At 39.2% G+C, this 16,549-nt stretch overlaps 1 protein-coding gene across 1 annotated transcript; it reads left to right on the top strand.

Moving 5' to 3' along the window:
- The first annotated feature begins 683 nt into the window (after nucleotides 1–683).
- Nucleotides 684–15,133, top strand: meox2a (mesenchyme homeobox 2a). The gene is made up of 3 exons (XM_061222984.1): nucleotides 684–1,449; nucleotides 9,591–9,763; nucleotides 14,909–15,133. Exons 1-3 carry the CDS (start codon nucleotides 966–968, stop codon nucleotides 15,125–15,127), a joined length of 876 nt encoding a protein of 291 aa, XP_061078968.1. The 5' UTR covers nucleotides 684–965; the 3' UTR covers nucleotides 15,128–15,133.
- The last annotated feature ends 1,416 nt before the right edge of the window (nucleotides 15,134–16,549 follow it).

The following is a 16,549-nucleotide window of genomic DNA, read 5'->3' as shown; positions in this document are numbered from 1 at the left end:
AAATTTCACTCGCTGTACGTCATGAGCACACCCCCTTTGTTAGAAACTAATTTTTTTTAATACTTTTGATCCCATAAAAGGAAACCAAAACAACTTTAAGCACAGCGAATATACTTGTTCTGAAAAATCACGAACGTACTGTAAGTGAATCAACCTTTATGAGCTGTGCATGCTAATAATATAAAGTGAAGAAAAGAAAAATCATCAATCAATTATATACAAGATCTTGAAAGTAGAATTGCTGGGAAGAAATCACTTCAATTTACTTAAGAAGCAAACACATCACCACATGAAGTGCCACACAGTATTAAACAACTCCCCATGCTACTGCTGCACTTATTGCAAATCCTTGAACTGATGCAATAGTTTTCTTGGGGGGAAAAAAAGTGTTACCAGGGGTCAAATAGTCTGAGTCCAAAATAAATTGCATGCTTTCCTGAGGCAAAGCCATTTTAATAGTTGAGATTTATTGTGCGCTGCTTTCTGGAGGGCGATGGTTTGCATGCGGTCAGTAGCGCAGAGTCTGTGACCCAGCCTCCCTCTCACGTTACAGCCTATTTATAACGTCCCTGCACTGGCTCCCCCCTCAGAGCTGCTCCTTGGAAGCACCTTTCCCTCGCACTGGCCTCCGTCTCCTGTCCTGTCATCTGAGAATCTCCTCAGAGGCTTATCTGGGGCTCAGTGTTTACCCTGCGCCGCCTGGCAACAGTCCGCATGCTCAGGATTACCGCAGGAGCTCCCTTTCAACACACAGAAAAGTTTTGAATTCACTTAGTCCTTTTTTTTTTTTAGTGGGGAAAAAGGAGAGTTGGGTATATGAGGTGAACAGGAGGAGTGCTGTGACTTGGATCATCAGTTCTTTCTTTCTCTCTTTCTTTCCTCTGTTTTGTGCGTGAGCGGCGCTCGTGTGTTTGTTTTCGTTCGTGCGGTTGCGAGCGTTGTGGAAGGGGCCCGCGTCGCGCGCCATGGATCACACACTCTTCGGCTGCCTGCGCAGCCCCCACGCGTCTGCGCAGGCCCTGCATCCCGCCTTCGCGCAGACGCTGCACGGCCGCTCCGACCACATCTCCTACCCCGACCTGGCGGGCGCCTCGTCCTCCTGCATCGTGGGTTACCCGGGCGACGAGGGCCTGTTCGGTGGGCAGCACCACCGGGGCCACCTCGCACAGCAGCACCAGCACCCCCCACCGCAGCACCAACACGGCTGGCACATTCCGCCCATGCCCTCGCCCTCGCCCGCCAGCGCCCGCCACAGCCTCTGCCTCCCCACCCCCGCCAGCGCCTCCCCCGACCTGGGCCCCGGTGGCCCCAGCCTCTGTGCCAGCACCCCCAGCCTGGGGGCCAGCACCCCCACGGGGGCGTCCTGCGTTCCCGGGGACTTTGGGCGGCAGGCGCTGTCCCCTGCCGAGGCGGAGAAACGCAGCGGCAAGAGGAAAAGTGACAGCTCAGGTAAGAACGGGACAGAGCCTGCGCGCTAACTCTGTGTGTCAACACTCGCACGACGTCAACAAACGCAGACTTCTGACTGTAAAATGTCCATATTGTAACTAATATTAGTCAAATATATTCAGAAGAATAAATTATATTTTTTTCTGTATGAATTACAATAGAAAATGCTTTTATCGAATTATTCAACGAAAAATATAATTTGTGTTCGAAATAACTGAAGTAAAATTCACTGTCGGCTGAGAATGTGTATTCAAAGCTTTACGCTTTTGCTATTAGCTCAATTTTGATTAGTTGTATCAGTGCAACTCATAATTATTTGGGCTTTTGATATTTTTATGAGGGACCGGGGGGCGACTGCGCTTTTATTTAGCAAATCTGGCTTAGGCGTTGGGGAATTGCAGCGTAATATCTTCGGAAATACGGCTCAGATTTTTTCCTCGCATGTGCGGAAAGCAATTAAGTTGGCCAGCACAGGACAAGGAGCGGAGGCAAGACTCAAACTTTGTGTGGCATCACCCCTCTGGCCTTTTGAATGGCATGTGTTTCAGTTCTACGCCTTTTAAACCGCAGAAAGCACAACGATCTGGAAAAAATTAATGTCATGGCTGGTGAAAAAGTATACCAGCATCTTAAAAAGATTGTGTACTCTCTGTATCCCTCAAGATATCGACTTCTCAGGAAGGAAATGTAGAATTATTTATGGCACAGATCTTATATAATTATGTAGTGCTGAAATTAAATGTAAATGTAGAAAAATGTAGAAATGTAAACTTGTTTTATCATGCTGTATTTATTCACCTACGTTTAATCAGAAATAAAACTTCTTTTTTTACAAAGAATGAATACACTTTTACGCCTTTTATCTTTCATAAATAATCGAATAATTAATAAAAAATGATAAAACTACAATGCTAATAGCCACCCAATGTATATGCTTATTTACTTTGATATAACAAATATTTATATTTTCATTTAAATATAGAATTTGTTATTATACAATCTTTGATATCATGATAAAACTATGATATATTTTTCATATCACTCATACTCCCATAGTATTCCATATCAACATTTTTAAAACAAGTATTTATTTGAATAAATTGAATTTATATCTCTTCTACTACAATGCAAAAAAACTTTATTTTGATATAATGATAGGAAAACAAAAAAGACTGTTGCTGGGAAAGCCAAACATAGCCAAACATAGTAAGGCAGTCATAGCGTGTCAGATTAAACAGTTAGTTAATAGCTACATTTTTTTCAATACTATTTACCTGTAAATTCACAAAACCATGCATACGTCTACAAACTGGACATAAAGGTATTTGGGATTTGGCATTTCTGTATCATGTTTGAGTGCTATCCACACTGGAGACTGGAGTAAATCCATCTTGATATTAAACAGTCAAACACAGGTCTTCATTTTTACTTAGATATAATCTGTGTTTCATAGAGAAATTGTACTTTTGCAATTTAGCACATTTCAATTTTGAAATATAACTGAAATATGAAAGCAACGTTTTACATTTTCGGACATTTTTTAAAATATAAATCGAGATGATTGGAAATTATTTCTTCGGTAAAATGTAATGTCAGTGTGCCTGGTCACCATGGACCAAACATATGTTAAGGTCACCCCCAGTCCAGATAATCTGTTTCTATATATCCGTTAAATATCCTTTCACTGTGGATATAAAAATGACACCTAAACCTTGAATGATAAGCTGATCTGTAATGTCATGCTGGTGTATTTACCACATGATATGACAGCACAGTGATATGTTTTGTCATTTTATCGGATGCTACAATGTTCGCTGTAAGAGTACAAGACTGAACACGTTTCATATTTACTTTGTACGTATTCTCTGTAATACAATTTTTACAGATAAAAAAAAAAAAAAATTGCATACTGGGTTCTACATTGGAGTAAATTATTTAATAAGGTCAAAACATAATGCTTCATTGTTTATTTATGTATTTATTTATTTGCCAGTGCAGCAAATCAATTAATATGCTTTTCTCGATGTGACATTTGCGAACATATATTTTAGAATATAATTATCTGTTATAAACAGGTCATTGCATAGGCAAAGCGGGATAGTTGTTTACTATGCAATGACATATTACTAAGGTAAAAATAAAATGCATTTTTATCTAAGCTAATGGAAAGACATGTCATGTTTTTAGAGCTGTTGAGAGGCAATTCTGCAAAGGTGGTCTGCTTGGAAAATAGCTATTCAGCATATCCCTGAGCTTTGCTCCTTCCAGTTTGCAATAGAAAAAAAAACAATGCTTAATGTGTATCCAATTCTGTCTTCAACACTAACGTTTACATTTAAACATTCACATTTAGTTCAGAACAGTCTTGCTGAGATAAACTGGAACCATGACATGCAAACTTCACAAAGGGATTGTTTCATTCAAGTATGAAATGACTGAACTTTTAGTGCAATATTGCACAGAACATGAACCAAATCTGCTGGCCACTTGTTCAAATAAAAACGAAATTCTTCAAAGTGATGGATGGCACTTTATTTTTCGCTATAAAACTGTGATTGATTTAAAATGTTTTGGTTATCAACACATTTTCAGGATTGGTCCACTGAAGCTCTCCTGCAGACTTGGGAGTTTAAACTTGGCAGCTCAAAGTTGAAAAAGGGGTCTTAAGCAAAAGCACAACCATCAGTTTGATGGCATGCAGTACTTCCATTGCTGCACTTCAGTTGCACTTGAATTTTACTTAAATATTATTTAGGCTTGTAATTTTATGTAAGTATTAGTATGCATAATACTGATACAATTTTGGACAAGGTGTCCTTCATAGCACAGCAGAAATGAAGAATCTGGTTCTGTGATTAGGTAGTTTAAATAAAACATTGATTTGGTAAATCATGCCTGTGTACATATAGCATGTTGTCCCTGTTAAATAAATATTTCAGTTGGGCAAAGTATTTACTTGTTTCTAGATATGTTTGTTGTATATTTACTTCATGCTTTTAGTAGCCTAGTCATTGCTCTCATTGATTTTTGTTGGTGTTGGTGTAATCAGTTGTCCAAATATTGCAATTTGATCATTTCGTGTGGATGGTTTTGCTCCTCCATCTGGAGTAAAAACGTGAGCTTAAGCATGTATACAATAATGCCTCATCAGAAAAAATGAAAAATTTCTTGTATCAACATTGGTTTCACAATATGCTGACATCTTGATTATTTTGCCTGGCCAGAGCAAGCTTTTTTGAAATTTTCCAAACCAAGCAATACCATTAGAAGGGACTGTTTCCCCAAGGCCTAAAACAGCCTGTTCACATGCTTTAAGAGAACTACCTCACCTGCATGTATTGTTTCTGAGAAACAAGTCCAGCATTCTACAGTTGAATAGTGTACACATCCTTAAAATCCTACATGGTTTATTGCTGGTATATTATAAAATGTTGCTGTTAGTAATTTTGCCTCCATTTGTTTTTCTGGGAAGAACGAAGTTTCATTGGAAATTGACCATTTTAAAAGGAACAATAAGAGGCCTCCGCCCTCTTCTCCTCACAGCACATTGCATGTGTATCCACTGAGTCCAGAGAGCTTCTGGCTTTGACCGCTAGTGCTCTCTGTCCCTCCAGTGAGCTCTGTCTCCCCCGTCTCTTCAGAAACACCATGTTGTTAGAGGTGTGTTTAGACCTGAATCCCTCTCTCTGTTTCAGTGTGCAGTAAATGCGTGTTGAACACGCCACAGTTTGGCGCGGTTGGGGCAGGGAGGGGTCCAGCTGTAGGGCGGTGCTGAGAACACTGTGTGGACAGGGAGCAGCAGGGCAGGCTGGGATTCATGCTGATGCACAGCGCCTAACATGGATAGACATGAAATTATTACTATGATAGGATTTTAAAAATCATGTGGTAATACTGCGATCGATATGGTTTTAAAATATTCAAGTTTGCATTCAAATTTAATTTGTTAATTTTTAATGCATTTCTGTCATTTGACTATAGGACGCTTGGTTGATGTGAAAATTGTCTCAACTTTTCCAGTGGATGGTTAGAAGCACTGTTTCGTGACCAAAATGTGCACAGATTCTGTTCTTGCAAGCACATGGATTTTTGCTGACCTGATATTGGATAAAAGCCCAATCTCTGATGGGCAACTCCAACCAGCCCTCCCAACTGAAACTCGGCAGCTCTATTATACAAGAGACCTGTCAACTCCCACAGCTTCCATTTAAACAGGGCGCGCTTACACCACACTTATGTAATTAATAGTGAAAACCTTACCTGCCAGCAGTATTATTGAACTACAATTCATTGTTTTTGTAGAAATGGGCTCAGATTCATATTCAGTCTAAATGCAAAGCAATTTCTCATGAACTCTGACAATATAATTAGCAATAAATGTATTTTATGTTTTATTGAGACTTTTTGTACAACACATTACATTAGTCAGTGTCTGGTGTTAGCAGAAAAATAAATTATGAATATGTTTTTTTAACCAGATAGGTCAATTGAAGACTTGGTTAGCTTTTGCGATGATGACGTTATTTTGAAAATGATCATGGGACCTTAATGACGATAGTGAGGCAGGACCTTGGTTTAACATCTAATCCAGAGGACAGCACCTTCTATAGCATAGTGTCTCATCACAGTGCAGGGACATTAGATACATAGTTTAGAAGGAAGAGCGCCACCTACTGGCCCAGAATTCTTTCCCACCCATCCAACCACCAGCAGTCTATGTCAGGTTTGCATAACAGTTTCCCGAGGATGCAATGGCTGCTTATGGAACACCATTGACTCTCCCAATATATAAGTATACCCAGTATTTTAAACCAAATTGTATTATGAATGAAAATTCTGACACAGTAGCAGTTTGGTCTCCCAAATGGATGTACATCACAACACTAATGGTTTGTTTCTTTGGTTAATTTTAATGGGCCTTTTGTATCATCTTGGTGATATTGCACTTTCTCTGGATAAGAGATGGCAATGCAATGTTATGCAATGCAAAGTTATAAATTATGTCACATATAATTATACTGTACAGACACTCAGTGAAGATGTTATTCTATTTTTTTAGACTTATTAAGTCTTCTGCTGCTGTAGCCTATCCACTTAAGAGGTGTGATGCGTGGTGTGTTCAGAGATGCTCTTTATTTGCATAACTGTCCTCTCAGCTTCGACCAGTCTGGTCCTTCTCCTCTGACCTCTCTCATAATCAATGTGTTTCTGCCCAAATACGTTTTTCACACCATTCTCTATGAACTCTAGAGGCTGGTGTGTGTGAAAATCTCAGGTGCTGCCACACGATTGGCTGATTAGATAATCCCATGAATAATAATAAAAGTTCCTAATAATGTGCTCAGTGAGTGTACATGGAGGAGACTCATTAAAATGGTTGGCATTTATATAGTGCCTTTATCCAAAGCTCTGTACAATTGATACTTTACATTATTGGCATTTGGTAGACGCTCTTATCCAGAGCGACGTACAGTTGATTAGACTAAGCAGGGGACAATCCTCCCCTGGAGCAATGCAGGGTTAAGGGCCTTGCTCAAGGGCCCAACGGCTGTGCGGATCTTATTGTGGCTACACCGGGATTAGAACCACCGACCTCGTGTGTCCCAGTCAGTTACCTTAACCACTACGCTACCGGCCGCCCCTACTTCACATTCACCAATTCAGACACACACACCAACGACGATTGGCAGCCATGCAAGGCACCAACCAGCTTGTCAGGAGCATTTGAGGGTCAGGTGCCTTGCTCAGGGATACTTCGACACACCCAGGGCGGGATCGACAACTGCTCTAACCGCCTGAGCTAATGTCACCCCTTTTACATAATTAAAACTAGCACACAATGTGTGTGAGATGACCTATGATTGGCCTTCTGTGAGGAGGAGCCCAATCTGAGTGCAGCATTTTTCTTGCAGACTTCTTTTTTTGTGGAAGGATGAAAGTCACACCAGAGACCTAATTGCTGTGGTGCAGTGGCTGCCTTGTAAAGCTGTGGACTCTTTCAAGCATACACTACATTGGATTCCAGTGGCTGGGCACGTTATTTTTATTCTTAAACAATGTCAATGTTTACCAGAGGGTCAATTAAAGTATTGGCTCATTTCAATTGTAGTAAAAAACTAGCAGATTTAAGTTGTCTGTTTTTGCTGAGACAGTGAGAGTGAGAGTGGGAGAGAGAGAATAAATACCTAATAAGAAAATAAGAAAATAAATACCAAGATAAATAAATACCATACACATAGCATAGTTGTATAGCAATTACTGTTGAAACTCCCTTCTAATGAATCTGATGGGAAATGAACAGTGATTCAAGTTTTATGAATAAAATAACTTAAACTAAGCCTACCTTTATTGAGGCACAAAATATAAAGCATATCATATTATTTTGACAAACATGTTGATATGATCTAGGCGGCACGGATGGTGCAGTGGGTAGCACTGCCGCCTCACAGCAAGGAGGTCCTGGGTTCGAATCCCCGTCGGCCAGGGCCTATCTGTGCGGAGTTTGCATGTTCTCCCCGTGTTTGCGTGGGTTTCCTCCGGGTACTCTGGTTTCCTCCCACAGTCTAAAGACATGCATGTTAGGCTGATTGGAGAGTCTAAATTGCCCATAGGTATGAGTGTGTGAGTGAATGGTGTGTGTGCCCTGCGGTGGACTGGCGACCTGTCCAGGGTGTATTCCTGCCTTTCGCCCAATGTATGCTGGGATAGGCTCCAGCCCCCTGCGACCCTGTTCAGGATAAGCGGGTTCAGATAATGGATGGATGGATGGATGTTGACATGATGCAAAACATTGACAGTGAAAAGTAAAGAATTGCTGTGGAAATACATTGTTACATTTTATAGAACCCTTTATAAAATCTGCATTTACTACCTATACCAACATTTCCCACTGCAGACCTAAAGTCCCTCTAAAGTTAAAAAGCTGAACCGTTTAATTAAAGCAAGCTCTCTCAGCGAGAGAGAGAACAGAGATGCGATTAATAAGCAGACCCAATTTCTCCCGTTAATGACGTGGCAATGGAGAGTCTTCTGCCTATTGTCTTTTGGCCCATTATCCCCACCCCATCTACAGTTTAGTTTGGGATTGGCAGTTAGATTAGCACACATTTCTGAGACATGGTCACAAATGGATTTAGCCTTAAAGTGAAGCCTTTAAGTGAAATGTTTTCTATGTAAAATTCAAGCTTCCCTGAAAAAAGAAACAACATAAAGTCTGATCAGAAGAAGCAAGCTGGGGGAAAATAAGTTTTTAGTTTTTTACAGTAATAAAGTAGAAACAATCGATCCTTTAGGCTAAATCAAATAGCCCTGATCACTGCTGCATCTAACAAGGGGGTGACCAGGAATGTGAAGGTTTTAACACCGTGTGGGACATTACTCGCTTTTTGTTGAGCAACATAATTAAAGTAATTATGACTACTACTACTACTACTACTACAACAGCAACAACTAATACTACAACTACTACTACTACTACTACTACTACTACTACTACTAATAATAATAATAATAATAATAATAATAATAATAATTACAGCTGTTTAAGTACCTTTCCAAAAGATTAACTACTTGCAAATGAATGTGTTTAAAACAACCTGCTTACAGTGTTTCTACGTTGTGTTCTTCGAGTTGTGTTTCTTTGTAAAAAAAACCCCCAGAGACATCTCTGGGTGGACATACCAGGCACTGGTGCTTTAATGGGTGTAAATGGGAAGGATCGACGGAAACTACCCTGCTGAGCAAGACTACTGCGTGCTGTTCAGAGTTGGCAATACAGTGAAGAGGAGACACATTATAATATTTTGTGGGTAAATAAATGAAGGAAACATATTTTTATAAATGGTACAAAGCTGCTTTCTTCCATAGTAAAACCACGAGTAGTTTGAAGTCAACATTACAAAGCATAGAGCCAGCCCATTGTGTGCACACAGCTGCCAGAGACACTCTTGGGTCCTTCCAGCCTCGTACAGCCCGCATAAACAATACTGTACAATAAAAGGTGATTGGCAAGCCCAATTGTTTGACCTACCTGATCCGTTTCCTGCTTTGGTCTCACCTGCCATTTATCACAGAATTTTTTCCTTTTTCTTTCCTTTTTGTTAGCTTTCAGTGGCTGGAAAATGTTCTGTTTTTCATTTCAGATTCTCAGGATGGGAACTATAAGTCCGATGTGAGCAGCAAACCCAGAAAAGAGAGGACAGCATTCACCAAGGAACAGATTCGTGAACTGGAGGCCGAGTTTGCCCATCACAACTATTTGACAAGGCTGAGGCGCTATGAGATAGCTGTGAATCTTGACCTCACAGAAAGACAGGTACAGTAGAAGACACATCCTATATTACTGAAATCCTCTCCTCTGCCCACAGGTTGATCTAAAAATGTACAAATCCATTATTAATGGCCAACCTTAAAATATGTGCAGCTCTTGGTCAGACGCATGTATACATTTATTAGTTCAACATCACATCCAAATATTTGAAGATTCATTCATCTGTAGTGATAAAACTACACTGATTTAATTTTGGAAATGAAACTGTACGTTTAAGGGCCACTGTGAAACACAAAAGGCCATACACAATGCTTGCAGGCAACCAAAACAGCTGATAAGGGTTCCAACTTTCATTATGCTGGTGTAGCTACCAAACTCGTGAGCTGCTGTTTTGAGTTTCTGTGCAATTCCGCTCCAGCTGTGACTGGAGGCAATGTCATATTCCAGATGTTTCTGAGTATTCTTTCAGTTAGGTAATAGACAAGTAATGGAGACAGGCAAAGGAAATGTTGTCTAGGAAGTCACTTCCTTCGCTCCCTCTCCTTTTACAAATTAGTTTCTTTGTGTAGGGCAGACTATAAGTAGCTACATGCAAAATTAATGACCCCTGACACTGTGATTCAGGACTCAAAATAATACAATGCGATGTGCTGTAATGTCCTCCACACATTGTCTCAGTAAATGTTCAAAGGGGGGCACTTGTATGCACAAATAAATACACTTGCTATTGTGCAATAAATAAAAATAAGCACTTGTGTTGGACAGTGCATTGCTGTTAGATTAAATAGGAGACAGACTTTACGAGCTTGAGTGTTCCTTTCAACCTATGCCTCTGTGCGTCTATGATGTTCTGGCTACTTGAGTACAGGCCACTGTTTGAATTTAACCATTGCAAGTATTAATAATTGGGCAAAAATAAAGAATATTTTGAGGTTTAGCTGTGGCATGATGAATGATGTACAAATCAATAAAAGACTGTTTCTGTATTACTTTTTGAATAACGGCAAAGATTAACTTCAGGGGCATCCTTTAGAATTTTTTCATAGTTTTCATAGAATTAAAAAAACATTAACAATGAATCATTTAATTGTATTAATCAAATATTAGGAAATGCATTCTCTTTTGTAACATAGCTTTAAGGGGATTGCATTCCTCTGCATAAAGCAATATTTCCTAATTTGACAGCATAATAATTAAGCGTGATGGAACTCGAACCTGTGGTATATCATGGATATTCACACACCTAGCGGGGTGGTTAGGCACGACGTGAAGCGGAGTGCCGTTACCTCCCTAGCTGTGGCAATATCCACGAAATACCACAGGTTCGAGTTCCATAACGCTTTTATACAACGGTTACCAAACTAACCTTTCAAAATTTCACTAAAGAAAGACATTTTTTAATTAATGTATTTTTAATGGAACTATGTTTTATGGTAAATGTATTATTCCGCTGAACAGCAATTTATCTGTTGCTAAGCAATAGTATTGTGAACGTCAGCCAGCAATAATGTATCCCCCACTCCACTATCGTAGCAACGGTACTAACGTTAGTAGGAATAATGTATCCCCACTGCACTAACCTTAGCTAAGCAACACTATTGCAGTAATATATCCCCACTGCATTAACGTTAACTAGCTTGCTAGTCATTTGTTTTTGTTGTAGACGTTTATCGGGACACTTCCAGATAACGTGCAGTTATTAAAATAGCTCATAGAGTCGTTATGAGTCATCATTTGCTTCGCTGTTGTTTGGTGGTCTTGCTGGTATTTCGATCCGAAGATGTCGCCTAAGTTGTATTTTTTTTAGTTCCTACTCCTTTCCAAAGCCCCGAGAAGGTCAAATGACACTCATTTTGTTTTACTTTGGCAGGCTACTATCGGCAAGATGATGATAACGTAAGGTTAATTTCGATTACAAAGTAGAGAATGGTGATCTACAAACACTGAGTAATATTAAAAGATGTGTGAAGATTCCATTTAGCCGTACGTATATCGTGGATATTGGCACGGGTGAAATGGGAACTGACCAATAGAGACAATGGACCGGACCTATCCGTTGTATAATAAACTGTTATTAAACTAAAGTAATAATTCTATCCAGTGTGTAGTACACGGTTATGCCCAAACTTAAGTTGAAGCTCACAGAGAAGAGGTAAACAAAGTGCTTCTGTGTGTAAAATCTCCAGAACACTATAGTCTTACCAGTTCTTTCTAATTTCGCTTAATATATTCCTCTCTGTGCATTTCCATTTGCTTCTGTGGGTTATGAAAGATACACTTGCATATATGTTTTACTGAAATTATGCCAGCTCGCCTGCAAAGAGAGAGGAGTAAATTTGACCCATTGTAATGATTGTGCCAGACATGGTGATAAGTTGACAGGTGATTTGAAATGAGATTCCCAGAAGTTTGTCACAGTTCTAAATTACAGTCATTAAGTGGCATCATATTTACTTGTGGTCTAGGGTATCACACAGATCAGATGAAGTTAATGGACTGAATAAATAATTATCAGTCTATTTTGTGATTGTGGTTTGTGCATATGGAGCTGATTTATCTTGTAGTTTCAGAATTTTCAGTTTCAGACAACTGGTTTGACTGGCTGGCCTTGTTACTGCTCTACACTGACATTTACATTACATTCACTTCGCAAAAGTTCTCATCACTATAGTAACTTACCAAAATGGAGAACATCGTTGTTGATCTGAGGAACACAAAAGTATAATATCACCAAGAATAACTAAGTTACAAGTTACACAAACAAACTATTGTGTATTGTACACTACATTAAATGCCATTACCAATTTCCAGAAAACCTGTAACATAATTACCTCAAAATGAAATCCAAAAATAAAGAAAGATGATAGCTGAAGAGGCACAGGAGAGCCATGGTACAGTCTGAGGAGATGACACATATGATGGTTTCTTTTGCACTAAATTGAGTCAGTGTGTATATGGAACACTCAAAACCCATGGCAAAAACATCTCATGAGGTGGAGCACCTAGCTTAAGCACTTAGGGTGCAGTGATGAGGAGTCCCATGGATTTACACATAACACACTTACAGTTTCTTGCCTTATTTCTCACTAGTGACTCTGCTGGTCAGATGGGCCGCACTTGTCATTTGTTAGTGCCAGTGGCATCAGCTGTGTAGTATCTGACACATTGCATGAGGTGGAATACAATGAAATGGAAAGAAGATATTAACTGGCTACACGAGTTTCAGAGATCACATGCTTGCGTGCAGCACTCACAGGTTTATGGGGGGATGTTGCAAAAATTAGACTGGCCTACAGACTGGGTATTGCTATTTATGATGCTATATATGCAAAAAAATAAAAATAAAATAAAATGTCAATTTCATCTGAATTATAACTTTGAAGGTCCTGGCATTACTGAAAATATAACATCTGAGAGTCATTTTCTCTTTATGGCCCTCATGTCATGGAGTATATCATAATGCAATGAATGTGCAAGTAGCTACAGTAGATACATCACTCTGCCAAAACCACCTCAATGCTATACCCATACTCCACTTTCACTCTGAGAGAGAGAATTGCCAACCGTGCAGATATATTTTAAGGTCACACTTCTTATAGTAAAGACAGTGTGTGGCTCAGTAGCTTGTGTAGTAATACAACACCTATGCCTATGGGAATTTAAAACTGCCAATCAATCTTCCAATCTTCCAAATTTACAAATGCAAATGCAAGAACAACATACCCAAATTTCCTCATTATTGTTCTGGTATCACTGTTGCTGTTTGCTTGTTGAGTCATTGTAAATATAATGAGAGGAATTGTATGTTGCTTCTATTAAAATGTTAAGATATTTTTCAATAAAAATTGTGATACACTTTTATCATAAATAAATATGTTCTCATACCTGCTATGGGGTCAAGGAATATATTTATCTTTAATTGGCTCCACCGCCATAAATATATACAGTATCATATTTATTATATTCGATAGTTGCTTTTACTGATAACAAGTTGACCCCTGACCCACCAATAAATAATCCATTGTAATCGATGCTGTGGATGGCACAGGCGAAAGGCAAAGCAAATGTTTGTGCCGTAAACGGACTTCCTGACGGTGTGATTGGTGGTCCCCCGGCACGGCGGCCCTTAAAATAAACCCAGCCGGGAGAGGAGCCCTCCTTGGTGATTTCTCACAGTCGAAAGCTTCTCAGTGCTAGTCGGGCCCCGTGCGCATCAGCTGTTTTAAGCAACAGCTTAATCATCATTCTGGGAGACGTAAATACTAAACAACTTGTCGAGTAAGGGAAAGGAGGACGAGCTTGATGGCGGAGAGCAGATGTGACTGATGCATCAGCACATAATTGCTGATGTAGAAATAGCTGCCAAATGCAAAGCTTCCTGATATGGCGTCCTTACAGTTTATACAATTTCCCACGTTCAAAAGGGAAAAGCCATTTGCAATTTGCAGATAATGAGCACTGTTTTCCTTGTTGATTGCCTGATGAAGTTTTCATGACATTGATTATAGTTGTTGAGCTGCTGACATGTTTTGTGTGAGTAATAATTCCAGAGGTTTGACATGAAAATATATCAATGAGCGGTATTCACAGTGAGGCATAAACACAGCACACATGGGATTTCTGTGTTACTGCTGTTCTAAACCAAAGAATTAGGCCTTGTTTACGCTTGTCTTCTTTTGCGAAGTAGATCTTGACAAATCCAAAACTTTTCACTTTAGATGATTGCAGTCTAAATGCAAGACATTGGATATGGATCAGATCTGTCCAAATCCAGATTGGATCACGGAGATTCTGCTTGTATCCAGTCTGAATGTAAACACTACAGCATGTTTTTTCTCCTGGTGTCCCTGTTGTTGAGTGGGTTGTCAAGGTGAAGGGAACAAAGCGCAACAACTAAGATGAATGCGATCTCAGTTTGAACACAGAAAAGGAAATCAATGAATCTGTAAGGAAATCAAAAGCTAGTGTTAATCGGTAACCACAGATATCTGAAAAATAGAAGAATTCGATCTGTTGACCGTATTGGATATAAATGTAAACAGGAGCTTATTGATAACACTTGGAACACTGCATACCTGCAGTGACAGTCTCTAACCAATTCAACTTATCTGGATTTTTAGTAATTCTGAAGTACTCTACTGAAGAGATGTTTATTTGCCCATCATATTGGTTTCTTTGTTTCCTTTGCAGGTGAAGGTTTGGTTTCAGAACAGAAGGATGAAGTGGAAACGTGTGAAAGGCGGGCAGCAAGGGGCAGTCGCGCGGGAAAAAGAACTGGTCAATGTTAAAAAGGGGACACTACTGCCGTCAGAGTTCTCTGGCATTGCGGGACTTCACCACTCTGCAGACTCCCTGGTCAATGAGGACAGTCACGACAGCGATCAGAGCTCGGACCACGCTCACTTATGATTGATGGCAGGCCATGCCCTCACAGAACAGACTCCGCCTCCTCACTCAGGAAAGAATATGTCTTCTAAATGATTGGTGTTATGATAGCTGATTGCTCATAGCTCATGTGTTGATGAGTAAGGATGACATTAGTGAAAAGATACATACACATGTATAAATGTACAAAAATGATATGTGCTACTCGAGTTACAAGGTTTTTCAATAAAACAAAGATTCACATTAAATTTAAGGAAACTTCAGATAGAAATGAAACACAACTGGTAAACCTTTTTCAAACCAAATACCTTATTTTGAAAATATCAAATAGAAGATGCACACTTAAAATATGATGAAGTTTCCAAAAAAGTTTTGAATCTTTGTTCTTCTGCAAAAGACCTCTGAGATATGTTAAGACAAATTTTAATCGGCCAAAGTGTTGTGAACATTCCACATTTTGTGTCTTGCAAAGACAATTGGCAGCCATATGCTTTTGTTTGCACTGTTGAACACTTGCCTATATTGGTTTCTACTGTATGTGTTGAAAGTTACGATGAAATCGAACTATGATGAAATCAAACGTGCAGGAGAATCAAATACTTGTTCAGCTAATATTCTGTAAATAGTTCTCAGTATTTTTTCTTTCCTTATCTACACGCTAACAACAGTTCCCTATTTAGAATATAACACCCACACAATAATAAACATTGCTTGTATGTTGCTAGGTTGACTGTGTGATTCAGTGGCCTGAATATTCACATTTTTAAATGAAACAAACATGAAACAAGTTATGCAAAAGAGTACCATATTAAATGCTTTTCAGATTAAATAAAGTTGTTACTCTACTTAATGAATTACATATTCTTAAACCATACCTAACAACCGCTTGCAGAAAATGTACAATAGTGCAGATCCACATGGATCTTGATTTCAAATTATGCCCATAGTTTGAACTGAGTCTACAGGATATGAATTAATCATTATGGAAATGAGGAGGCTGCTCACTACACTATACACTATATTTTCCTCAAGGCAAAATTGTAGGTCCTGCCAAAAGTCACTCCAAATGAACCATACGTAATTGCAAATTTACATTTAAAATAATGTCAAGGCTTGATCCTTCTGTGACTGGTGTGAGAATGCATTCTAATTCATTTAGCTGTTTTTTTGGCTACTCTCACAATGTTAAAAGATCATTTTTCATATCATAACAGTTGGTGATTTAATACCTTCTGATTACTGAATGGAGGCTTCCATAGGTATTTGCTTTCAAGCTAAACTGAAAACTAAACTTGAATTTGCATTTACTTGAACTGCAAGTAAATTTACTATTTTTATAAACAGATCTCTGGTGTTTCAGAAACCTAAAAAGAAACCTTCTCGATGAAAATGCTGAGGGCTGAGGCCAAAACATTTTAGTTTCTATATTTAGTAAAACCAGATTAA

The sequence above is a fragment of the Conger conger genome, chromosome 1, assembly GCF_963514075.1.
Source record: "Conger conger chromosome 1, fConCon1.1, whole genome shotgun sequence".
Classification (NCBI taxonomy): domain Eukaryota; kingdom Metazoa; phylum Chordata; class Actinopteri; order Anguilliformes; family Congridae; genus Conger; species Conger conger.
Note: the sequence above shows the minus strand (reverse complement) of the source record. Positions and strands in the feature narration are given on the sequence as shown.

Coding starts and splice junctions, on each gene's coding strand:
- meox2a (XM_061222984.1), top strand. CDS start 966: ATGGATCACACACTCTTCGGCTGCCTGCGCAGCCCCCACGCGTCTGCG. Junction 1,450..9,590: donor GAGGAAAAGTGACAGCTCAG/GTAAGAACGGGA, acceptor TTTTCATTTCAG/ATTCTCAGGATGGGAACTAT. Junction 9,764..14,908: donor TTGACCTCACAGAAAGACAG/GTACAGTAGAAG, acceptor TTTCCTTTGCAG/GTGAAGGTTTGGTTTCAGAA.